This window comes from Botryllus schlosseri, chromosome 6 (genome assembly GCF_051294905.1).
Source record: "Botryllus schlosseri isolate E-star chromosome 6, Bs_hap1, whole genome shotgun sequence".
Taxonomy (NCBI): domain Eukaryota; kingdom Metazoa; phylum Chordata; class Ascidiacea; order Stolidobranchia; family Styelidae; genus Botryllus; species Botryllus schlosseri.
This window is the reverse complement of record NC_137241.1, coordinates 28,843,100-28,869,255: the sequence shown is the minus strand read 5'-3', so window position 1 is coordinate 28,869,255 and position 26,156 is coordinate 28,843,100. Positions and strand designations below refer to the sequence as shown.

The window sequence follows — 26,156 nt, the reverse complement described above, 5'->3', positions numbered from 1 at the left end:
GCAGGGGTGGCCAACCTGCGGCCGTAGAAGGAAATTTGTGCGGCCGTGGACACGTAATTGAATTAGTATGTGTTGGCGGCCGTCGATATGCAATTTCAATTGACGAATTGACTCCCGCTTTCTTGAGAGATTTCAACTGATCTTGAAATTTTCTTCGCGCTGCGCGCGATTCAATGAAACTTCATTTTTGTATTTTAATATATAGTAGCGCCCTTTCCAATCAGCGCCCACAGTACAGATTCACCCCATATTGAAATACAAACTCGCAATTCTCACTATACCTACAATCCTGCTGGGAGGTCAAGAAATACCGGCATGGAGTATTTGGAGTATTTGGTTGTATTAAGATTTAAAGTAATCTAGGCTATAATCTAGGCTATATACCCATCCAAGAAACAAAATGACAAAGCCCGGAACAAACGAAGAAGCCATCTTGCTGAGACTGAAAAAGATGGAGAGTAAACTGGATAATACGCTCGCTGAAGTCAAAGTGTTAAAGGAAGAAAACAAGGAACTGCGCAACATCATCTCAGAACTGCAGACTACAGCTGAAGATATCAAAAAGTCTGGTTCTGCCGTAGAAGAACTGCGAAAAGAGATAGAATCTTGCAAGACTGGTATGGAATTCATGAATGCAGAATTTGAGGACACCAAAAAAAATCTAGAACGCGCCTCACAAGAATCCATGCTCAACGAACACGACAAATTTGAGTCAACTATGAGATTCCTGAACAAAAAAATATCTGACCTAGAACGCACCAACGACAACCTGGAGCAGCAATCTCGAAACAACAACCTGGAATTTCATGGTGTTCCCCACTCTGAAAAAGAAAATCTGCCTGAAACTATCATGAAAATAGCTAACGCCTTGAAAGCTGAGATTACTGCGCCACAGATTGTGCAGTGTTATAGAGTGCGCTTCAGAAATAAGGACAAAACAGGACCCGTTATAGCCAAATTCTCTTCAGAGCAACCAAAAAAAGAATTCCTCAAAGTGAAAAAGGCCAAAAGGGATATCAAGGACTTTGGTGTAGAAGGAATGAAACAACTCTTCCTAAACGAAAATTTAACAAATTACAGAAGAGATGTTTTCTTTGAAGCGCGAGCTGCGAAACAAAAAAAAAGCTTCAAATACCTCTGGACTGCAAATGGAAATATCTACATGAAAAAGAATGATGGTGCACCCAGAATCCACATTGAGTCAAAGGATGACCTCGATAAACTCAATTAGAAACTGCTATACTGCTCTCTTACTGCAAACGCAACCCACACTAAAAAATGGCTCAAAACTTTTTCAACGTGAGCAACTGCAGATCTATCAATTCAACGAATAGTAGTGATATCCCATCATCTCAAGGAATTTTACTTGCACACTTAAACACAAGATCCCTCCAAGCTCATCTAGATGAAATTCCCCCCCTGTTTGAAATGTTCAATTGCTCACCAACCATCATCGGAATCTCTGAGACCAAGTTGAAAGAACATCCAACGACTAATGTTAACCTGACAGGTTTCAACTTTTTACACTCGCCATCTAAAACGAACGCTGGAGGTGTTGGACTATACATCAACGAAGGTCTGAGATATGACATGATTCCCGACGTAAAATTTGAAACCGAAGGCGTAGAATATATATTTGTCAGAGTACATGTACAAAAAGCTCTCACAGTGGCAGTCATCTACAAACACCCAGGAACAAAGCAAGAGACTTTTCTTGACGAATTCTCAAATATTCTGGAAACGCTAACGGCAGCTAACGAACAAATATTTATTATGGGAGACATAAATATTGATTTGCTGAAGACCACCAACTTTAACACAAGGTACCGTGAAATGCTTGATTCTTATGGAATAGCTCAGATAATTACTGAACCCACAAGAATAACTGATCAATCCAAAACTCTACTAGATCACCTCTACTGCAACACTCATCAATATCACCTGTCCCCTTTTGTGCTCCAACACAGTATGACTGATCACTATCCCATCATCTGTCACATGAAATTGGCCGTGCCACATTGTGCTAAAGAATTTGAATCTAGAACGCCCTTAAACCCACGCGGTATAGAGGAGTATATTGAAATTGTCAGCAATACCTTCAACAATTACAAAATTCCTCCACTCACAACTGACAACTACAACTGCCATTTTGAAAAATTTATTGAGGAACTGCGGGCAGCCCTCGACACATCTTTCCCAATTAGGAAAATCAACCGCAATGCAAGGCGCTTGAAATCGAAACCCTGGATTGGTTATGACATACTGGTTGCGATCAAAACAAGGGATTGGATGCATAAGCACTACTATCTGCAAGGCACCATCGAAGGCAAAAAAGTGTACAAAAAATATGCAAACCAAGTGACGCATATGAAAGAAAATGCCAAAAAAGCATACTTCCAAAAAAGATTCGAAGAGTGCTCCAAAGATCCCAAGAACACATGGAAAACCATTGGAGAAATTATCAACCTAACTAAAGGTAATGCTCCCAAGAGTACTGATGACATCCAGCTACTCGAGAATGGCAGCGTTATCAAAGACCAGCTTGCAGTAGCAGAAAAGTTCAATCAGTATTTTTGCAACATTGGTCCGGATCTTGCAGCTTCAATACCAAACTCCTCCGATGACTTTCTCTCGTACTTGAGTCCTGGCCCTCAGAAATCCATTTTTCTTGAGCCGACAAGCAAAGGAGAAGTTGCGATCGTATTATCTGAAATGAAAAGTAACAAAGCAGTAGGACCCGATCTCATCCCAACTCACTTTCTGAAGCTAGTCTTTAATATTATTGGTGATGTTATATGCATTTTCTTTAATGAGTCGATACGTCTAGGCATTTTCCCAGATGCACTGAAAACTGCCAGAGTAATGCCAGTGTTTAAGAAAGGCTGTAAAAAGCTAATTTCTAACTACCGACCAATATCTGTTTTGCCAAATCTTGCCACGGTTTTTGAGAAACTGATTGACTGCCGACTTAAGAACTTTTTTGAATTGAATGCAGTACTGTCTCCGACTCAGCATGGATTCAGATCCAACCACAACACCAACCATGCAATACTATCAATTGTAACGGACTATTACAAAACCATCAAGCAAAAAGAAAGTGGCTGCAGCATTTTTATCGATCTCCGCAAAGCTTTCGACACTGTTAACCACAAAATCTTAAGATACAAGCTAGAACACTATGGGATCAGGGGTATTGCAGCAACTCTACTTGAAAGCTACCTGGCAAACCGCAAACAATTTGTTAAACTGGGGACATTAAGAACGACTACCAGAGATATAACTTGTGGAGTGCCACAAGGCTCAGTCCTTGGACCGACTTTTTTCCTCATTTATATTAACGACATTGCTAATGCATCTTTATTCCGCACAACGCTATTTGCTGATGATACTCACCTCTTCATAACCTCCAACACTGTCGATGATTTGCATGCATCTGTGAATAGGGAACTCCCAAAAGTGTCGAGATGGCTGCAAGCAAACAAACTAAGTTTGAATGCAGATAAGACCGAGATGCTCGTTTTAAATAATGCCAGTCATAATTTCACTGTGAACATCAATCATAAACAAATCTCAATATGTGAGTCAGCAAAATATCTCGGCGTCTCCATTGATTCCAAATTGTCTTGGAAGCAGCATATTGAATGCACAATATCAAAACTAGCTCGGTGTGTGGGAATAATGACCCGTCTCCAATCTTTGGTTTCCAGATCAGTACTACGAACCATCTACTTCTCTCTTTTCCACTCGCATCTGCAATATGGAATCGTAGTTTTGGGAAATGCATGTACAACATTTTTGTGCAGAATTCGAACCCTGCAAAACCGTGCGATACGGCTGATTTCATCTGTACCTTTACGTACCAATTTATCGCCTTACTACCGTAAGCATCGAATTTTGCGAGTTGATGAACTGTATCGCTTCGAAGTATCAAAAGTTGTTCACAAATATTTTTCCAATAGTCTCCCTCCTGTGTTTGATGACTTTTTCATACCTGCTAAACATGTCCATTCCCATTACACGAGATCTTCGTCTAAAGGAAACGTCTACTTACCCCAACCCAATAGCAACCTAACTAAGAGATCTATCGACTACTCGGGACCTATCATCTGGAATGCATTGCCATCACATATCCGTGAATTGCCTTATAATAGATTCAAAAAAGCCCTACTTGATCACCTCTTGTCGTTACACTAACACTGTTGCCCTACCTCGCCCAGACATTGCTTCATTGATCATTTGCTACCATTTTTTATTTTTTTTCTATTTTCCTTTCCTAACTAAACACTTTTTTACAGCCAGACTGTTCTGAGTCAAGTGTACCTGTTTGATGCTGGTGTGATCAGACTAGATGACCTTCACGGTCTTATCGATCATTCCTATCTAATACCGAATACTGTGTACGCATATTTTCTGTACCACCATCACTGCCGTTTGTTATGTATTTTGGTTCGATGAAAAATAAAGACTCTCTCTCTCTCTCAACAAAGTGACTAATAACAATTGGCCCACCGAAGACGCATCATCATTTATAACTTGCCCTAAATTTTAGAAAACACCCCCTCCATCAACTTTACCAGTGAATCTGATCACATGGGCTAAGAAAGGATATATGTTTGATAGTAATATATAAACAAATAATATTATTGACGAAATTCATTAGTGAAATTGAAAAACAATTTCGCGCTTCGCGCGACTATGGGCTGACCACGCAGTCACCACTCGCAACTTTGGTGCGTATAGTAAGCCTATATGATAAAATACCGTAATCCGGAGTTCACCGGAAATGGCCACATACACTTTAACATGGATATTTGGCGTCCAGATAGTTCATTGCGACTATGCCCTGGAATGCGGCCGTTGGCTACATCAGTAGTCGAAATGCGGCCGTCAATAGCAAAAAGGTTGGCCACCCCTGTTGTAGAGTATGCTTCTACTTCACAGCTTTCGGTTAGTCCATCCAACAAGTCTCTGCTGAAGAGATTCGGTGTCCTAAACATGCAAGATATGCTGAAACTAGAAATCGCCAAGTTTATGTATCAGTTCCACTGCGGTCATTGTCCCGAATATTTCAATGACTTCTTTACCTCGGAATCAAAAGCGCACAAATAGCCTACAACACACGCGCGTCCACGTCGTCCAAATATCATATGACCGACCGAAAAGACCATCGCTCCATCAAATATGCCGGACCTGACGTGTGGAACAGTATCCCGCCGGCCATCCGACAGTCGACGAGCATGTCTACACTCAAGTCGAAATACAAGCAATTACTACTAAATAAATACTAGTCCATCCTCAAGATTACCGGACCACGACCTGACCTATCGATCTCGCCTTCCATGAGATGCCACCCCATTTTTTGTCGCTTGCTTTTTTCTGTATTATCTTCTTTTACTTTTCATTTAGTGTGCATGCTGCCTCCTCTTTACATCGCATAGGCCAAGGTGGGTGTCTGATTTCATAAACTACTCGAAGTCGCTTCGGCACCTTCCTATCTTTTCATTGTATCGCATTTTTGCGGTGAATTGAACTTATAAAAATTGCTGGTAAACCAATGATGATGATGAGTATGGTATACAGTAGGCCGTGGAGGGTACCAATAGGTAGTATGTAAGCGACCACAATTGATATTTTCACACCACATTTAAGATAATTTAGTATTATTTCGACCGTTCCCATCTCATCGCACTTCGTGATAATGCTGCGGATTGATCACGATTTTACAGAAATGTCGTATCCACGAACGCGCGTATAGCTTTGTACTATGTTTCGTATGCTGCGATACGGCCTATGGACGTTTCAAGGCTAGTACAATGGAAAACAGTATCGAAACTGTTGATAAATTAGCTTTTAGTGTAAAGGGGCGTGTGATTTCGGTATTCGAAAGAAAATCGTTGGCACTAAACTCGACCCGAATTAATACAATACTAGATTCCGTTTATAGTACTCGAATCATTGTGCCAAGCGGTACCAGTGAAGTGATGAGCGGATAGTGCTTTTCGGGACTCCCTCCGACAACTTTAGTGTCTGAGGAAAACTCCCTCCGACTCCGAAGAGTTCAATCCCAGACTCCGAGATACTCCGATGAATCTCGTCAAGTATCCGAAACAGTGGCAAGCATGGTACACTTGGTAATGTGTTTTACTAAATTACAACAGCTTCTTTGAGGTACAGAACTTCAATATACAATTGAATAGTATATTCATATTAAAATGAACCCGAATATTTTCGGCTGACACTCGTCAGGGGTAATCGTCAGCAACTAGTAGAGAATTCGAAAGAACAGCGTATATCAACAATCGTAACACAAAATATGACGTCACCAGCACGAAATGTCGAATACGAGAGCGTTCAATGTACTATTTTTAGATGATACACGAACTCTTTTTGTTGACACAGCCTTGGCTGGTGTATTTTGATAAAAGTCGACTCCAAGGCGCACAAATGAAAGTGTGAGCGACCCTTTCCGAGTATGCGAAATCTGTCGTCTCGATAATTTTTCGCACAGGCGGGATTATCCAACAAGTGTTTGCCAATTGCAGAATTTATGGCCTTTGATTGTTCCGCATCAATCTTGAGCGGGTGAGTTAAGGGTGAGCTTTTCATCGAGCGTGTTCTAATGAATCTAGGGACATGCTGATTTATGCGTTCCTGCAATCGCTTTGACGTTCTTCCCACGTAGCCACAATCACAGTGACACTTAAATTCATAAACTACATTGCTTTGCTGAAGTGCGGGTAGCACGTCTTTACGTGTTGCGGGGAGCAGTTGCGTTGTCGTGAAAATCACGTTGGTCTTCACTGTGTCGTAACACTTATTGACCGCTGAAATCAATTGCTTTTCAAAGCGGGCGGAAATAGGCCCTATCCAAGGTAGATGGATGTAAACATCTTTGGTTGTTCGTTCGGTAGGCTCTGTTGACTTTTCTGCATTGAAATGCGTTACTTTCCTCTCTATGCCACGGTTGATGACATGTTCAGGGTAACCGTTATCAAGTAAGATTTTCCGGATATTGTCAAGTTCTGAGTTCAGTTTATTACCCGAACATATCATCAACGCTCTATGCACGAGGGTGCCTATGAGGTTGATTTTTCTGCGTCTAGGACTAAATGAGTTCCAACGAAGGTATTGGCCAGTGAATGTCGGTTTCCGGAAGATTGATGTTTCAAATTTATTGGTATCATGTTTTTCGACTAAAACGTCCAAAAATGACAATGAGTTATTTCGTTCTTTTTCAATTGTGAATAACAGAGCCGGGTGAAGCGAGTTTAAGTGAATGAGAAATTGATCGCAGTCTATCTCATTTCTGAAAATGACAAAAGTATCGTCTACATAACGTCGGTACAACACCGGTTTGGCGGACACACGCTGGGTGAGAAGCTCGACCTCATAAAATCCTACGAAAATGTTAGCCAAAATAGGTCCCAAGGGAGATCCCATCGATATGCCGTCTATTTGTTTATAGATAACATCGTTAAAGCTAAATTCAACAGAACATGTATAGCTGCCTGTAAAAGTTCAACAAAAACTTTACGCGGCATTGATGGTGGTGCTAGCTTACCGCCGTAAAGCGCGTTCGCACAAATATCGATAGTCTCTTGCAGCGGAACGTTTGTAAAGAGACTAGAGATATCAAATGAGCTCAAGAACACTTCTGAATCCGGCAGGTTCAGGTTTCGCATCTCACTGGCGAAAGTGAACGAATCACGAACACATTCGGTGCCGTACAGTTCGCGAACAGGTTCCAAGATGCCGATAAGCCATTTTGCCAGTTGATGTTGAGCAGACCCAATCATGGACAGTATCGGTCTCATGGGAACGTTTTCTTTGTGAGTTTTTGGTAGTCCATACATGCGTGGTCTTTGCGATCCCGTTGGTCTGATTGAGCTATATATTTCCGCAGTCAAGACACCGTTTTTCTTCAACGCCAGCAGTCGGCGTACCAGTCGTGTTTCAATTTTGGCTGTGTTATCGAAATCAGAAACCGAACCAAGCGAGATAAATTTGGTTTCGTCATGCAATATTGATTCCATTTTCGAAATGTAGTCAGCTTTGTTTAGAAGGACAACCCCGGATCCCTTGTCTGGTTTAGTGATATGAATTTCAGTGTTGGAGCGTAATGCTTTGATAGCGAGGAAACACTCCTTGTTCATCAAAAAATCGGCCTTGTCGATGGGGCACCCGCAATACGAATGTGCCAAATCTGATAACCGAGCTTTAAGAGCCGGTATATCCTCGTCTGATTTCGGTTCATGGTGATCTAATTGGCCGATCAGAACTTCAAATTCTGCAAATACCTCCTCACTCTTGATGGCGGTCGGCGGTAGGCAAAAGTTGAGCCCATGGGATAAAACGAATTCTTCAGTCGGAGTGAGCTCGTGATCTGATAGGTTTAAGATGTTCCTTTTACTGGGACTTGCGTTACTACTAATAGGATTGGCCTCATAGTATTGTCTACTCTACAGTCCCCAATTGCAGTGCAGATGGCTGATTTTTATGCACTTGGCAATCAATTTTGCATGTTACCGTTACCCGTCATATTACAACTTTACAAGGTGTCAACTGTCTGTGTTTTGGTCTGTAATCATAATCAAGAGTGTATTCTGGTAAGAGCTATCCAAAGATATCGGAGTCAAAAGTTACAATACTCCGAAATTCTCCGAAAAAATATCTGTAGTAAACTCCGACTCCGCTCCGACTGTCACAAAATCGGCAAAACTCCGCTCCGAATCCACTCCGACTCCGCTCCGATGCTCATCACTAAGCGGTACTGATAATAATCTGTCTTTATACAGGAGAGATTCCAGCATATACGGCCCGTTCGGTAGTGCGTGGGAATCGCGCCAAAACGGCAGAAGATTGCTGCGACAAAGATTCGGGGACGACATCAAAAACGTGTTGACATCGAAAACAAAGTTAGCGATCGCGATCGTGTCGAATTGCAAGGTTGGGGGTGCTAAGATTCGCTTGGCTCTCGTGAATATGCTTTTGGATCGGGGACTGCGCCTCGACACGTACGGGAGATGCTTTAACAACGAGCTTCCCAGATCAGACCACAAACTTCATTCGTCTGACATTATTTTCCCGTATAAGTTCTACTTATCTTTCGAAAACACGTTCCACTGCAAGGACTACATCACTGAGAAGTTCTTTTCGAACGCGCTGAGTAACTTTGCTGTTCCCGTTGTCTGGGGCGCTGCGCGGGAGGATTACGAAGCCGTGGCGCCTCCAAACTCTTTCATTCACGTAGACGATTTTAAAAGCGCGGAAGATTTGATAGGCCATCTGAATTATTTGGATCGTAACGACGAAGCTTACCTGCAGTATTTTAGGTGAGTCCGAAGTGTATGCAATGCATATTAGAATAACGCGAAACAATAACTACATATTGTTAATTTATTCGCTAAAAACTTTTCGACTGACTCTCATCAGTAGCGAGCGTCAGCAATAGGGTGAATCAAATACGAAATGTAGAAACTCTTTTGTCCAGAAGGAACGCCTCTACAGTCTACACTCTTGGAATATTTCATTGATGTTCTGTGTTGTTGTCTCCGGTTATTTATTACCGAATATGTACTCGTTAACGTTTGTTTTGTATCGTTACTGCAGTATCTTGCCTGTCTACTAGTTGTTTGTTATTGTTATTATTACGTCATACAGACAAAATAGTTTCTACATTTCGAATTTGATTCACCCTATTATTGACGTTCGCTACTGATCAGAGTCAGTCGAAAAGCTTCTAGCGGAGAAATTACCAATATGAAGTTATGGTTTCCCGTTATTCTGAAGTTCTGTACCCCAAATAGCTTGTTCAAATGCATATTAGATACGCAGCCTTTAAGTTTTGGAATGTGCTTTTAATTATAGGGTCGACTATTATCGATTTGCAAATATTATCGAGTCGATATGATATGATTGATAGAAATATCGGTATCGGCCATTAGAGGTTAAATAATATCGGCAATTTTCTTGGCGTTACGCATATTTTAGTAGAGAGCCAGAGAACTATAATCTGAGACTCTTAGACCGGGAATATTCATCTATTTCTTATATAGCTTACATGTGTCCAGATTTACCGTTTCCAGTTTATTTCTTGTCCAAGAATAGCAATGGCCGTAAATATGTTCAAATAAATGATCCGAGGTTTTTAAAAATTCCCCTAAACAGAGACGCCTTATCTTTTGAATATCGGCTGAATAGATATCGGGGTTATCAGTGAAAGTGAAAGATATCGTTTTATCGGCATCGGCTCAAAAATCCGATATAGGTCTGGCTCTAATCCCAATCCTGTCGCAATGTGAATATTCGAATTAACGGAGTACTTCGACTTTGTCGGAGTGCTTAAAGAAGACTTTATCTATTCGCGTTACTTTCCGAAGTGGTTATGATTCTAAAAGACTTCTTAACAGTTTTCGGTTCATAGGCAGAACTATAGGCCTTCTTTCTTTGAAAGCGTTACTTCTACTTGTTCTTGAGTAGAATTTCATGGCGAATAGTTATGAACTTAGACCAGGCGGTCGTTTGATCATAGGTGTCCAATTTTACGCGGTCTCCACTGATGAAGTTTATTCCGTAATAGGCATAATTCTCTATGAATACGACATCTACATCAGATATGAAGCGAAAATTTTCGGGCCGAGAAAATTGTAGAAAATTCCAACTTTTTCAAATTTGATTGTAATTTGACTTATAGCTACGCATTTTTTTCAAAGTATGCCAGTGGATTTCTTGCTAGGCAGTTTTTTTTTCAAATTTGATTAGAATTAGAGTTACTGGATTCGCGAAAGCTTCATATCAAATAGAGTTCATTCTCAGAAGCATGGAATAACAAATGTCTGTACAGCAAGCTTGCCTCGTTTCGCACTATACGGTTCACCTGTAGGATTTTCAGGAAGACCAGAAATTAGATTAGAATTAAAATTAGAGCATTGAAACATTTCACAAATTAGATTATAATTAGACTACCGTCATTTCGCACTGGTTAGTCTAATTAGGCAACTAGAATTAACTAGTTGGCCAAGTCCGGTATGGGATGACTAACCCTGATTAACCATGTGTCGGCCTATAAGCGATTATGGATTGTGTTTAAATTCAAATACGATGCTGAAAGTGTATCGGCTGCCAACACGAAGGATTCATATGTCTCGGATATGGTCGTAAATCAGTTTACTGAAGTGGTTTATCCAATATTTGTTCGACTCCCAACGTAGGCTTTTGCTCGACTGCTCAACCTATCAGCTTGCAGAGTTGAACGACTAAAAAAATATGTATACGTAGGTTTTCCAAATTAGCTTAAAAGTAGACTTACTGAATTCGGAGAAACTTGAAAATGAAATTCCAATTTGGAAAGAAATACGACAAAAATCATGTTCACTTCATATCAAATCTGAGTTCTCATAAGCACAAGAATCGAAAATGTACGTACGCCAAGCGCGGCTCGTGTCACACAATGCAGTTCTCCTGCTGCATGTAGTCTTTTCTCGAAAAGTAGAAATTAGATTACAATTAAAATGTGAGCTTAGAAACATTTCACAAATTACACTCTAAATTTCAAAAGCGTTTATGAGACGGAAAATTAAACGCCAAAAGTGAGCCCCTTTTAACTGTCCGATTGTGTCTCATATTACGTCTCACACTTTTACGTTTTAATTAAACGCTCATGCGTTAAATACCGACGCAGAGCTCAAAATGAAAATAGCTACGCCGGCATGCTGAAAAACGACACAGAGCTTGAAATGATAACAAATTTTATTGCAAAATACGGTTATTATGCTGCATGCACAGTAAATACTGTCCCGCGCTCAAATGTCAGGCAACAGGCGCCTCCTTCAGATGCACATGCCCTCCAGTTGGTGAACCACCAACCTTATTGCATTTCCGGCAATCTTACTAACACGCTTCGCGGTATGTTCTTTCGAATTGAACATATTTGGAGTTCTAGTGAAAACCATTTCTTTCGTCCTCGATCATCATCTTTTGTAGAAATCCAAGGACCATAAACGTTTTAGGGTATCCAAGGTCCCAGGCATAGTAACGAGACATGAGGTCAATGACCATGCCTAGGATTCCTTGCCCTTTTGTGCATGATATAGAGGTATTGTCAACCAATGCCCATCCTTGATGTACGCCCGACTCGTGGCAGACGATCAGTAGGTGTGGTGGATCCAATGTCAAGCATGCAACTTCAGCATCATGCGCCTGAAATAATACGAATGCATATAAATCATATAGTCAGCATATCAAACGACTGTTCAAGGGGCTGCTGAGCAAGAATAAAAAAGAACACTCTAAGCTCCAACTTCAATCCACAAAGCTCAAAAGGGCACGCTCAGAATAACGTTTGTATCGAAGTAGTTTCAATCATTTCTATACAACAGTGGTTCTCAACCGGGATCCACAAAGCAAATCCAGAGTTTTGCGAATCCTCCAAATTTGCAAAATTTATAATAATTTAATATCATTTTTTTTTGCAAAGGGAATTCACAAAGCAATTTTACTACATAATTATTAAAACTTACAGATGGCTGTCTGAGATGAAATATTCTACCGTGCAAACCCATTTTAATCGTCAATTTTCCAATAGCTTGCTGATATTGCTTATCAGAGAGGTTTTGTTGGGGTTTAGAACAAATTTTCTTGCGATCACATCCATGCCTAGCATGTTATAGTCGCAAAAATGCACCCTGAAACTTGGCAGTCTGACGATGACTATATACTTGGACCACCTATGCCAAGACTGAGACGCCGAGAAAATGGCCTAGGGCTTTCCCATAATCAATCTTTAGGATGGAATATTCTTCGACCTATTAGCATGCATGACTAGTCCCAATACCGATTCATTAGTCACTGAAAAACGTGATCCGTTATTGTACGCAGCTCATATATAGTTCAAAATAAAATGAAGTTTATGTTCATAATACTTCTTGTATCTAAACCTAACCCTCGTATCTAAACCTAACCCTTGTATCTAAACCTAACCCTAACCCTAGTTACTTCTTTTGTGGTAACCATGTACATGGTCCATGCAAGTGAGCGCGGTGTTGTGCTAACGAGAAGTAGGGGGCTGAAAGCCTGAATGCAATAAATCGAGTGACAATAAATCATGCGAACCGCTAATAAAAATTTCAAGTTAAAATAAATCTGCTACGAAGTATACTACTTCATGATCATGAATATACCAAGATCTGCGGTAAATGAGGCAGGCCCTGGGTACAACAATACGTCAGAACTGATGTTTTAATCATTACCAAATTTCGCAGTCAGGCTGATCAAATTTTGGTTGACCTTACAATTTCACCTGATGTTATCACTAATTATACCTCGCTGGCCATGCACACAAAACCTTCTCGCAGAATACATGTTGCCGCTACACATAGTGGGTAACTGTTTGGTCCCCTGTGACCTATATAGAATTATACCTGTTTTGCGTCGATAGCCAGCAACGTTGACTTTGATCTTAATCGCAAGTCAGTCAACTGTTTCTGAAGAAATATCAGACTTTTGACTTCTTTGCTTTCATCTTCTCCCTGGAAAACATTATTCAAACAAAATTTATATTCATAAAATACTCTTGCTTGGCTCGAGGTCTGGAGTTTTAACTTAGGATTGCAGGAAAGTTGTAGAGTAGACTGCTAACGTTACGTCACTGCTGTGTCAATGCAATGTGCTCTAACTTTCCAGTTGAGCGAACAGTAGCTATAGATAGACATAGGTATTGATAACTAATCTACCAATAGTTGTGCAACACGTGACTCACTGTTGAATGCGCCAAGATGGGTACTGCTTAACCGGCAGAAGCAGCATATAGTCAGGGTTGTAACAACTCGGGTCGATTTTCTGATGACTCGACTTGACTCAAGTCATTTTCTCAAAATATATAATAAATCGACTCGAGTCAATCTGTGTATTGACTCGACTTGGACTCGAATCTTTGGGTATAACTCGTACGAAGTCATATGACTCATACTCAGACGGCAAGACCGACATTTCATTGTAATTTCGAAGAATAGTGAAGTAACCACCCGAATGGCATTTCGTCTATTGGTACTGGTACTTGAAAATGCGACCAGAAACTGCTAAAAGTGAGAAAAATTAGTATATTATAAATGCGAACCATTCGATATCCCTAAACAGGGTTATAAAAAGTGGGTTCGATAAGACTTAACTGGAAACTGAGCAGTCAACACAATGACTTGGACTCGAGTCATAATACCATGACTCGGACACGAATCTCTGCACGATGACTTCGACTCAGACTTGACTCGAGTCTGAACTATAAAAGTGAGATTGACTTGTGACTTGGTTACAACCCTGATATAGTCCTATAGCTCGCGGCCAATGGCGTCGATCGATCGGAACAATGCCAATTTGGGCCTGACACCGAGAAAAGTTGGGAACCACTGGCTTAGATGATTTGATAAAGTATACACGTGAAAACAATGACATGAATTTCGCGGCTACGTATAAAAATTATTTAATCTGGTGTAGCCCGCGAGCAATCTGAAGGTTTGAATCCGGCCCGAGACACCAGTTGAGTTCGACACCCATGCCCTATAGAGCCCTGGTCTCCAACTCAAATGTGCTCGCGGGCCAATTCCTAGTTTTTAATGATGCCGCGGGCCGCAGTATCAATAATAGGGATATTCAATGTATAATTTCAAAGTAGATCTTATTTGACGGGACCTTGCAGACAGGCAATCCACAGACCTCATGGAAATGTAATTTACTATTGTATTATTCACGCTCGACACAGGAAAAAATTACATTTCCAAATATTTGAATAAAATTGTTTTTGTGCCGGCCATAATTTTTTCAAATTAATGAGTTATAGACATTGTGCGAGAGGATGCATCATGACATCGTAAAACTGTCGGGCTATAATATTGCAGCTAGTGGTCCTTTGACGTGCCACAATTATACGTAGTATATTTTACACTCTACTTAATAAATCTGATATCGGAGCATTTGAGCGGTGTAGCCTAATCCCGGTATTGATATATGTAATGGCTGTAATTGAGAAGGTCGTTGCATGATCATAGGCCGAAAAACATGCAATGAACACTTACCCAGTGAGGGCACCCAACTCCATCATATTGTAGGCATGGATACTTTTCGCACAGATGCCTGGAGAATTCGGCATATGCTCTTTTGCATGTCATATCACCATGTAATCGGATGTGGTATGCGCATTCTTCCACCACGGCATTTAGTAAATGTCCAGCCTTTTGATGTTGCAATGCGGATGCAACACGGGCATTGAATTTCGGTAATGTAAATCTCTTTTGGGCAGGAGCAATTCCCAGGAGACTATCAATCTTCTGGAATTGAAGCAATTCCTAGCTCACTATCGTCTGAAACAGGAGCAATTCCCAGCTCAGTGTCGTCTGGAATCGTTTGAACATATCCGTCCTAAAATGAAATATCATACTCAATTTAGGTGTATTGGTAGCAGTGTTGGGATGACTCGAGGTCCAAAAATCGGGTGACTTGACTTGACACGAGTCACCTTCGAGAATCGCTTGACTTGACTCGAGTCAAAATGTACAATGACTCAAAATGATCCAACACTGATTGGTAGATTATAGTGATGTAAATGTTCATACCAAAACGTCAGTATTTGATGCAGGCGAGTCCTCCGTAATAAAATCTACTTGCATCTTCATGGGTTCAATTTGCTGTAAAATATAGTTCCATGTAACAGTGCATGAAATGTTGCCTTTAATAAGTTCTACGCACATCAGGAGTAGATGTCACTGGATTTTCGAAATCATTATTCTGAGCAGGTACATGCGGCACTAAATCGGTCCCACTGTGTTTGATCGACCTCAACCACTTCTGCAAGACAAGATTAGATGATGCAGATCGCTCCCTTTCCACGATGGGAAATTCATAGCTACGAATGCGGAAAAAACGTACTCACATCTCTCAGGGCAATCAAACGGCACATCAAGCCAACTTTGAAATCCATTTTAACGAAATCCTCATCAGCCAGCAAGCCGAAAACCATGCTAGATACTTCATTTTCTGAGAAAACAAAATACAAATATACATTTCACTTCCAAATGTATGGCATGTTGAGTAAATACTCTACTAGCTTTAGCAGGACTACCTGTAAAGACACCACACCTGATCAACACACTTGGTTATAATATACTGAATGTCGCCAATTTTGGGACTAATTTGTGGCCGTGGATAGGTTAAGTCGGAAACTTTACAAAACTCAACAACGCGACTACTTTCTACAGCAAATGCATTGAATTTGGACTCAAAATACAGAACATTAAAGCGACCAGTAATAGTATGCCGATATTTTGTGTTTTTCACGGTGGGATCCGATTGGATCAACTACTTCAAATTCATCAAAATACAGGGAGAATAGCAGGCAGTCAGGGTGACTGGCTATCCCAAGATTACTTTCAAGATAATCTCCATGTAAGCATCTGTCATGGTATGACACCCGTGAAACGGAGTAGGCTTTGAAATGAGAGATTCGGCAGTGACATTAACAGTGCTTCCAACTGCTGCATAAAAGGTACAAAGTAGCAGTATGCAGAAGCAGTCTGGAGCATATAACCATCTCGAGTTAAAATATTTTCAAACCATCTCCCAAATTCGACACTTTCAGGTTCAATAAGACCAAAATGTTCCTTATAAGAAGTTTTTCTTGCTTCCTTTATTTGCAACAAGCACAGTGCATCTGAGGATGAATGAGTGTATCTGCAGAAATGCTACTTAACAAGTTGACATTGGATGACAAAACATCAGTAAGCCCAGAATCACTCAGTTTATGAATAGTTTAGTCGCAACAGTAAAGCTGCTTGAGCCAGAATACCGACTCGATAGGGCGCTGCTGAACTTTGTCTGCGCGGGCTCTATATTAAATAAAATCAATATTAGTAATTTTTTCATGATGTTATATTCCAATGTTAAGGATTATCATACCATACTACACTGTTTTTGTCAGGAACTTAAGCCAGTTTTTACTGTACAATTTTGCATTCTGCCGATTGCTACAAAAACGTGGTCATGTGCTGCTATGTTGTCGTGCTGTATTATATCTGCATCTGAAAGCTTACAATGAACCAAAATGCGTTATTGCACGTTAACGAATAACAGTCGAGTTGTTGAAATGGAAGACAGCACTTTGGCATATCGGTAGTAAATATGAACTGTCTTATAGCTTTGATTCAGGTAATGGATATTCTTAACACTTACCTTTCAATACGTCGACATGTCTTTGTTCTATGCCGTCTCCCAATAAGAATTCAGCTAATTCGTAATCCATCACGTACGATCACTAATAATACTCGCACTCGACTCGACTCTTAGCACAGAAGACTCGCAACTCGACACTCGTGATAAATGCGACAGAATATGCGATCAACGCTCTCTGAATTCCCGCGTCTGACACACCAGCGAGCGCGTGATACCGCATTTCGTTTGTGAGTTTATGTTAGGAGATAAGAGGAAAATGAGGAATGAGCACGATATATGTCACTCCCGCGAAAACAGACCTCGCTCTCTCGCTTGAACGGTGTTTACTTCGATATCACGCAACTCGAGAGAGGGAAAAAAGTCATTTCGTGTTTTAATCTAACGCTTGGAATTTAGAGTGTAGATTTACATAATTTCGCTCTAATTAGTCAAATTATACAACTAGAATAATCTGGATGTCCAAGTGTGTTAGATTACATCGGCTTCCTTATTCCCGCAGATGGATCCATATGCCAAGGCATCATTTCCCTCACCACAATCGGAAGTACGGATATTGCCAGCTGTGTCGAATTCTACACGGAATCAATGTCGACGATGCGTATTCTCCAAGCTTCAATGCCAGTCATCACATACCGCTTCTGTCGGAAAAAGTGTATCCGAGGACAATACCGAAATTTCAAGAACTTGTAGACTCCATCGAACCCGAGGGATGCTTCTGGAGCAATGACGAATTTAGAAATGCAAGCACTGACAGTATTGCTTCCCGCGCTTATGAAGTAACGTGATATTGTTCTAAGACCTACATATACACACTCTTAAAGAGAAAAAAAGTGTGTCTGTACGTACACCCATGTACCACCACTAATATACGGGTGTGAATATATACCATGTTACACGAAATCAGAATATACCTCAGACTTATACCGCGGTATAAATCGAGTACGACATTTTAAATCCAAATTATGCACGCACGTAGGAACGGTGAAAGATATGCACGTAGGATTTATGACCGCGATATAATCCTGAGTTAGGTTGTGTTTTCGTGTAACATCTTTTCGGCCCTTTGAGTGTTAGAGTAATGGTAAGAGTAAGAGTGCACGACATCTGTGAGCATATACCTAGCCGATAAAATTCTATATCATTTTTCTGTAATACAGTCAAATTATTATTCCTATGTAATACATAAAGAGGTCAGATTACAGAATTGCGGTAGTTGAAGAATTGGAGGATATAATTATTATTATTAATAGAATTTTGAGTGGGCTTATCGCCATTCATGGCGTTGTGCGCCACGGTCTGTGGATAATTAAATGAATAGGAAACTTCAGGCATTTTACAATAAATTACGAATTCAGCAAAAAGCGAAAGGCAATTACGGTAAGGTAAATAGGTACGTATAGATATCCAACTCTTCGCAATAACTTAGTAAAATTGAGCGATAAAATCACATATAATGCAGTGAGGGTGGAGTTCATAAAGTTAGCTTATCCGGGAGAACGCTCTAATCGTCTGTTTAAACAGTTAATCGCGGCGCATAAAGTAGGATTTCGCGCGAGGATTATCCTGAGTCGTCCGGTGAAGTTTTTTCATCCCTAGAAGTTTGTTGTCGCGATTAACATTTTTAATCGGGCGAATAGCATTCTCACGGATGAGCTAACTTTATAACCTTCACCCCGAATCACGACTTGATCGACTGTTTCGATTATACTGCCATTCTTCACAGATCGAGGAGTCCAAGCAAGCGATTCTAGATAAATGGTATTCCGGATGTTCCAAATCCTCCGGTCACAGTGACTATTTCTAACATGGTTGTAATGACTCGACTTGTGCTCAAGTCATCGCGCGAGACTCGGCCAAGTGATATGACTCGACATGTTATTCAAATCTTTTGTATCAGGACCGATCATTGAAAAATAGACCCAGAGCTGTCTTTTATCTGTTTGAATAAGCATGTTTAGAGCAAATGAATGAGTATAATATGACTCCGAGGCTTTTGAAATCACCCAAGAGTTCCACAGAAGTGCGTTGAACTCGATACGGAGCACAAAACACTATGACCCGGACTCAAGTCTCAACACTATGACTCGAACTCGACCCTTTGTTCCACGACTTGGACTTGGCTCGGTGGTGAATTGGAAATGACTCGACTTGGCTCGAGTCAAAACTATAAAGTCAAGTTGACTTGTGACTTGGTTAAAACCTTCATTTTCAAGTCCATTTTTACACGGGTCTAAATCAGAACCCTTGCCTTGAATCCTGAATCTAGTTTTTTTTTTTTATCACTGGCAGTATACGTATAACAATCCAGCTTTCTGTTTATTTAATCTTTTTCTTCTTCTTCCTTTTCTTGTTGTTTGTATCTTCCGAAGCGCGCTTGTCCTCGGCGTCATCGTCTCTAAGCACTTTCAGAAAATCGTCAAAGCTAATTTTGCCGTCTCCGTCAAAGTCAGCTTCCGCGATCATGTCTTTCGCTGTCGCTTCGTCGCTGTCGGCTTCGTCTTCTTTCGGGTCTGGTTGGTCTTCGTCGTCCTCTTCGTCGAAATCTTTCAAAGCGTGGACCATGTCCGATACGGAGATGAAACCGTCTTCGTCATAATCGAGGATCTTGAACGCTTCCTATACGGTAAAGGAAGGGACATGTCTTTTTAAACAGACTTGGACTATAGGTAATTCTAGCTGTCTAATGAGACTAGTTAGAGCGAAATGCTGGTAATCTAAGTGTAATGTAATTATTGAAATGTTTCCATGTTCTAAGTTTTAATCTAATTTTGCTTTTCCTGAAAATGCTACGGGAGAACTGTATATAGTGTGAAACGAGCGAAGCTTGTTGGACAGATTTTTGCCATTCTTTTGCTGATGAGAATGAGCTTGGTTTTGTTGTATTTCCTTCTGATTCGGAATTGAATTCAATTACCAAGTTTCCTTTCGGGTGCAGTAGGCCTGATTCTAAATACAATATAATTAGAAGAAGACAAACAATGGGAGTGGGTGTTTCTCTGATTCTAATCTATAATTTGGAAAAGCTGAAAGTTTTCTAGTTGTCCAAATGTGATCTTGAAGACGAGTTTTGATATAAAATACTAGGAATTTCAGCCTTCTCGCCCTCTCTGTTGATAAATCCAATTGCAGTCAGGGGTGGTCAGTAACAAAGCACTTTTTCGGGGTGGTCAAGTATATAGGTTTCGTCTACTTGCAGTACATGCTCAAATGGTTTTGTGTTCACTCTACTTCCATTTTCTATGCGACAGCTTTGTTGTTGAAATATAGTACTGTGTTATAGTAAAGTCGACAGTTTTGAAGGCTAAACCTTTCATTTCTTCTTCCGCTTAAAGTTATTTTGACGGGCCTTCGAAATCCTTCTCCTACTTGCAATTGAGTAGAACTTGACAGCTTTATTTCCACTTAAACTTGAGTAGCAACGCAGATACTTTGGCCACCTCTGATCACAAAACTATCACGAAACGCGGGTAACGTAAACACGCCCATTCGAAAATAACATATTTCAATTTGTCAAATATGTTTCGATTAGTTATGATCAGAGTTGAGCTATCTCGATGGCTTTATGGGATCGTCATAAAACCCGTCACGACTTCCGTACATAGATAAATATTTCTCGTTCAATCGGGTCTGCGCTTTTGAATGTGATTTTCAGTCAATGAACGACCTGCAAACCGCATCCGTATGTAACAAATTTTGATCAAATCGATGGCGCAATCTCCGACCGCTGAACTTGGAGTCACAAAGGATATCATTAGAGTACGTAGCAAATTCGTGTTAAAACTTGATTATGATCCTGACGCACCTGGAGAGCTTCGTTTTCTTTGTCGACTGAGTCGTTCGGATTGTCGCCAGTGATATTCTGGAAATTTGGATATAGTAAAGGTTAATAAGGTTAGGTTCCGATGAGAGAGATGGGGAAACAACAATGTCAAAACTTGTGTGCTGATTAATTCGATAGACTGAGCGAAAGATGCAGTTTAATGCGATGCCTTGAATTAAACACTATGAGATCAATGTCCAATCTATTCAACTATATATTTTTTGTATTTACTGACAATATAATATAACGTATGTGCTGCACTCTGTGTTCGGTTATTATACGTATACTTAGCACGGACGAAGCAACATATGCGAGCTATTGACAGAAAATGCGATATCAGTGCTTTTTCGACCATTTTCGCGTCGCGGAACACTTTGCGAATTACAGATACCCAGTTACACCAAACAAGATGTTACTATCGCATTACATAACTGAATATACGGTATACACCATAGTTTTGAATAATGCAATATCTGGACTTGTTTGGATATGCATTCACAATTGCACAAATGCACAAGGGATTATGTGGGTAATTTGTTTTATGAACTAGACGTAGACCTGGTACAGTACAGATTTCAAATACACACTTTGTGAGATATTTATCCAATTCATTTGGAACTTCCCGGCCAATCCCATCATTCTGATTCCCAAAAAGACGTGATGCCCGATTAAGGTTCATACAATAATGTACACTGTACAGCTCTAACAATTTGTACACTGCGCTAATAATCACGTTGAAATAATTATATCACACTAGAATTAATTCTCCACTCCAAGGATAGGCTGACGGATAGCTATCGCGTCACAAAGATAGTAAGCGGTTGCTTTTGTGGCAATTCGTAATTACTTTCTAAGTCATGAAGCTATTGTTTCTAAATCAACACTAAGTGTCAGGACATTTCCACGAAATTCCGATTGTGGTCACATTGAAACAGTACGCAGGCCACAATCTCCTAATCCAGTCCTGTAAATATGTAGCCATTGCTGTAGTGTAGCCAGTAGTGCAAGTAAGGCAAAGTAAGGTCGCGACAAGGCCCGCATCCAAATATATTATAATGGAGTAACAAGAAGTGAAGCAAATCATGACGGGGTGTTCGAGATGGAGTTACTTAATGTAACTAACCCGATAGGGCCATAACTATTTACGGGAGCAGTGTAACCAATATTTTTTGTTTCGCCTTTTTCTTTGATACCATGAGGTATAGGAAGATAATTTCCAGCGGAACGTCGGTTGAAAACACCGGGCTTCATCATAACGCTGGAATAAGTGACATGGACAACTCCTACAATAAAATTGGAATATGTTGGAATTATTACAGACGCACTTATTTCAAAGTAGACCCGGGGCCTACGATATTCATGAATATATAATATATATGAATATCGTAGGTCCCGGTAGACCCAATAATTTGGCGACGAATGTATCGCCAATGTCTTGCCACTGAAACTATCTAGAATATTTATCAAAGCAATGGGGAAATGCTGATCATGATAGCATTCTGAAGAGAAATACAGTAGATCTATTCTTATTAGTCACCGCTATACAGTGTATTAGCATCAAATATAGGCCTACCGGATTATAGTAAGTGCTGCAAGGAACTCAACACCCTCAGCGAAAAGTGTGTGTATTCACATCCAAAAGGTGGTATACGAAACAGAAACTACGTCATAATTACACCGCGATATCAATCAAATACAGAGAAAGAACAACGCCGATTGATAATGTTGATTGGTTCTAAACGTAACGCACATATAAGGAAATGTTGTTCAGTTGCTAGCAACTCAGGTAAATATTCAGTCGACACCCCGAGAACGGGGTTTCTGAATTCTGAGAGGCTACTATGCGCTGGTGGATACATACAACTGAAATTTTAGATAATTGGAGCAAATCACAATGGTCTTAAGGGTAATAAAAACTGATTTTGAGCTCAATGAATCGTATTCAATATACATAATATGATAGCTATTATCTATACACTCACCCTAACTAACTCGGCAAAATCGATACCGTCTTCGTCTGATTCATTTGCTGTTTCGTGATTTTCACTGCCTTCAGCCTCTTCTGCGCCGCTTGATAATGACTCAAATTGTTTTGCTTTTTCCGATACACTAATGCGAACGGATTTAGTACCGGGCATCATAGAGCTGTGACTCGATTAGTCCTTCTCGTTGAGGAAAACATACACAAATTACACTGCTTTATTGAATACAACCGTCTTACATTGGTATCGCTGCCGTTATGTCAGAACTTCTTAGAATAATCGCTTTTGTTTATGCCAATGTTCCAAGTCAATATTAGCCAACTGATCAGTCTTTTTATATTGCGAGTGATGACTTATATATGATATTATTTCAATAGCTCAAGACTTCACACAGCCTTCCAAACAAAGCGGCCGCCCCTTAGTACAAACTCGAAACTTATTCAACAGATCAGCGCTACCCAATCCAAACTGAACGTACATCCAACTATCCGATTCTAACGGAAGTTTCCTTTGTTGTATAGCTCCCGGAATCATAACTTAAACACAAAAACGCACGATCTCAATGATACATCGGCACAATGTGTCGAAGAGGTTTGTATTATGACGAGGCGAGCCTATAACGTGACGTACGTCAGTATCGAGTGTGGGGAGTGAAAGATACGTTATTTTTGTGCACTCCGCTTTTCGTTACAATACCAAGTGGCTGTTTGATGTTGCGCCATATGTAGCCTCCTGGGACTTCATTTTAATCGCCTCAAAACTAAGTGGACTACCCCTTTCCAATAAATCTATGCATTTTCAATATTGTTTACGGATGAAATTCGACTGAATATGGAGCTAAAAACAAATTACGTTCATTGTTTCGGTCATTCGTGCAAGGGATTATATCGATTCAAACGCCGTTGCAGATTCATGATCTCACTAATATATATATTATTCAATTTTCGGTACTATGTTGTCAAGTTTCGGAAAAATATCGGCAAAAGTCAGCAATCGATGATTGCGCAATTTATTGTCAGCAATTTGTTGATCGATAACTCAGTATTTAAGTACGAATTCGATGCATACATTGATAGATTCCTATATGGTTTTATGAGACGAGACGCAATACTTATAGGTTGTTTCAGTAATGCCAGGTTCAGACTATCAGCGAGTATAACCGGACACTCGACCTAGAAAATTACTCTGTAGCTACCCTCGTTCAAAATCGATTGTCAGCCGTAATTGTATCATTCTGTGTGACGTATTTGCAAGGCACAATACAAGTATTACGTTTGTATCCGTGTGTTTGAGTTTGTGTTTCAAATAAGACGGCATTTAAAAGGTATTGTGTAAAATATAGCTTTCTTATTGGGTCCAATGTTTCCTTGATAACCTGCTTTTAACCTTTCCTATAGTACACGTAACTCATTCATTCGAGCTAAATATCATAAAAAATGAATAGGCCAGCCGAGGAAGATTAACGTAATACGGCGGATGACATCGCATCAAGTTATTACCAAAGTTTCGTATACATTCCATGTTCTATAACTCACTTATTTGGATTGGCTTTCAGCGGCATACGTTTAATGCCTTCTAGTTGGTTGTGTGCCATAGAGCAAGTGCTAAGGTGTTACAGGTTCCAAATGTTTTCACTTATCAGTATCAGTATCCGTTTATTCATAATTTTATCATTTTAAAACACCACAAGATTGCGATGCAATGAAAGGATAGGAAGAGCCTGGGCTTATATGATTTCAAATAGGTTTCTGGACGACAGACAAATTGCATGGTGCTGATATAAAGAAAGTCGTCAGTATCAGCGCAAAGAATGTGTTTATAAAGTGATATAATAACACTCTCGCCAGAAGTTACGGGTTCGAAACCATTCAAGAATTGCGAACTGCCGGCGTATTAGTCAAGTCTGAGACATGGCCGAAACGACATGTTGCCACGTGCGCATTGCACCGCGACGTATAGAAATGACGTCATAGTGGAAAAAGTTGATACGAGTAGTGCGTACTTTATCGCACTAAACATACTGCAGTGATTCCCAAACTGTGCACTGCCACAGATTCCCAGGTGTGCCGCGAGCCTTTCTGGGATTTTGTATAACTCTGTATAATATGGAATATAAGGCATGGAGACAACTAGATGCGACTAAAAGCGGTCTGTATTTATCAGCAGGCTGATAAATAAGAACAGGCTACGTGACCTCGTCCATGAAACCAATCATGACATTACCGATGAATAGAGTAATTTCCACACTCCATATCATAACTGGGCGGTTATGTCTGGATAATATTCTTTGATTCGTTTCAAATCAAATAATAAACTATAAGAAATCGTGCCGCAAATCATTAGCACATTTTCTGGAATTCAACTTATTACGTTTACTTCAACAATATATACTTCTCAAAATTAGCTGTAAACAAATATAGGTGGGTATAGTCAGTCCATTTGGAAGCCATAAATCCAGCAATCGGTTTGCAGAAGAGCAGCCCATTGATTTACGACTCGCCCGTTTTTTGAAACGCTGTTTTCGCAAAAAATCATATTCCGGTGCAGTCAAAATTTTATTGTTATTGGTACCGTAATGGGTAGGCTATATGAACATGTTTCCGTTTCAATTTTTACTGTAATACAGAAAAACGTAACCGAGTGACACTGCTTGGAAAACGACGTAATGCGGGTATGTTTTTCAACACTTATTTCTAAACATCGTTTCAGGCGAACATTTGTCCGCATGAACATAAACAAGCATAGCCATCGCGTTAATAGGTCAATCGGTTTTTACGTTATTGTAAGTGTGCCGCGAGCATCTTATACTTTTTCTAGTTAGTAGGTCACAAGGCGAAAAAGTTGGGGGGACCACTGCACCATAGCTACCAAATTATGCTGAATATTGTCGATATTTAGCTGAAGCAGGGGTTTCTTAGAGTAAGTTTAAAATTGTTAAATCCATGCATGTTTTAACTAGGGCTGCTAAAATCGAGTACCTGAGTGGTTTGATTCAGGATCGAGTATTGGGGCTTCGAGCCGAGTGCGTATGATTCATTTGAAGTCATAAAAGTATGAAAGATACGGCAAGTTGAAATGCGCACCTTTTTTGCTACCACAAAGAATTGATTGTCTGCCCTACATCACATAAACGTAATTTG

The 26,156-nt window shown here is 40.2% G+C and overlaps 3 protein-coding genes across 6 annotated transcripts in view; 1 reads left to right on the top strand and 2 right to left on the bottom strand.

Annotated features, from left to right (window-relative positions):
- Positions 1-18,009, top strand: part of LOC145442013 (4-galactosyl-N-acetylglucosaminide 3-alpha-L-fucosyltransferase 9-like) — a 35,670-nt gene extending 17,661 nt beyond the window's left edge. The window contains exons 6-7 of the mRNA XM_080319986.1: positions 8,796-9,332; positions 17,714-18,009. Of these exons, the coding sequence (XP_080176112.1) occupies positions 8,796-9,332; positions 17,714-17,999 (823 nt within the window). The 3' untranslated portion in view covers positions 18,000-18,009. The remainder of the gene's footprint in view (positions 1-8,795; positions 9,333-17,713) is intronic.
- Positions 11,731-17,631, bottom strand: LOC145442022 (uncharacterized). Of its 4 annotated transcripts, XM_080320000.1 has the most exons (7): positions 17,215-17,628; positions 15,920-16,023; positions 15,736-15,834; positions 15,603-15,674; positions 15,066-15,408; positions 13,419-13,526; positions 11,731-12,198 (listed from the first exon to the last, which is right to left on the bottom strand). In XM_080320000.1, exons 1-5 carry the CDS (start codon positions 17,282-17,284, stop codon positions 15,310-15,312), a joined length of 444 nt encoding a protein of 147 aa, XP_080176126.1. In that variant the 5' UTR covers positions 17,285-17,628; the 3' UTR covers positions 11,731-12,198; positions 13,419-13,526; positions 15,066-15,309. The 4 variants fall into 4 exon arrangements, with proteins under 4 accessions (XP_080176126.1, XP_080176128.1, XP_080176127.1 ...); XM_080320002.1 differs by lacking the exon at positions 15,736-15,834 and having other exon boundaries at positions 17,215-17,631; XM_080320001.1 differs by lacking the exon at positions 13,419-13,526.
- Positions 18,010-18,342: 333 nt separating the features above from the next.
- On the bottom strand, positions 18,343-23,535 carry LOC145442021 (uncharacterized). Its single transcript, XM_080319998.1, has 3 exons — positions 23,017-23,535; positions 21,017-21,073; positions 18,343-19,830 (listed from the first exon to the last, which is right to left on the bottom strand). The coding sequence occupies exons 1-3, from the start codon at positions 23,173-23,175 to the stop codon at positions 19,531-19,533; spliced, it is 516 nt and encodes a 171-aa protein (XP_080176124.1). The 5' UTR covers positions 23,176-23,535; the 3' UTR covers positions 18,343-19,530.
- Positions 23,536-26,156: the final 2,621 nt, after the last annotated feature.

What these genes read in the sequence shown, in the direction of transcription:
- LOC145442022 (XM_080319999.1), bottom strand. Translation starts at nt 15,158, where the DNA reads ATGACATGCAAAAGAGCATATGCCGAATTCTCCAGGCATCTGTGCGAA. An exon ending in GAGTTGGGTGCCCTCACTGG is followed by an intron (nt 13,527 to 15,065) that starts GTAAGTGTTCAT and finishes AATGTTTTCCAG; the next exon opens with GGAGAAGATGAAAGCAAAGA. An exon ending in TGGCTATCGACGCAAAACAG is followed by an intron (nt 12,199 to 13,418) that starts GTATAATTCTAT and finishes GTATTATTTCAG; the next exon opens with GCGCATGATGCTGAAGTTGC.
- LOC145442021 (XM_080319998.1), bottom strand. Translation starts at nt 23,175, where the DNA reads ATGATGCCCGGTACTAAATCCGTTCGCATTAGTGTATCGGAAAAAGCA. An exon ending in ATTTTGCCGAGTTAGTTAGG is followed by an intron (nt 21,074 to 23,016) that starts GTGAGTGTATAG and finishes CCAAATTTCCAG; the next exon opens with AATATCACTGGCGACAATCC. An exon ending in AAGAAAACGAAGCTCTCCAG is followed by an intron (nt 19,831 to 21,016) that starts GTGCGTCAGGAT and finishes TTTACCGTATAG; the next exon opens with GAAGCGTTCAAGATCCTCGA.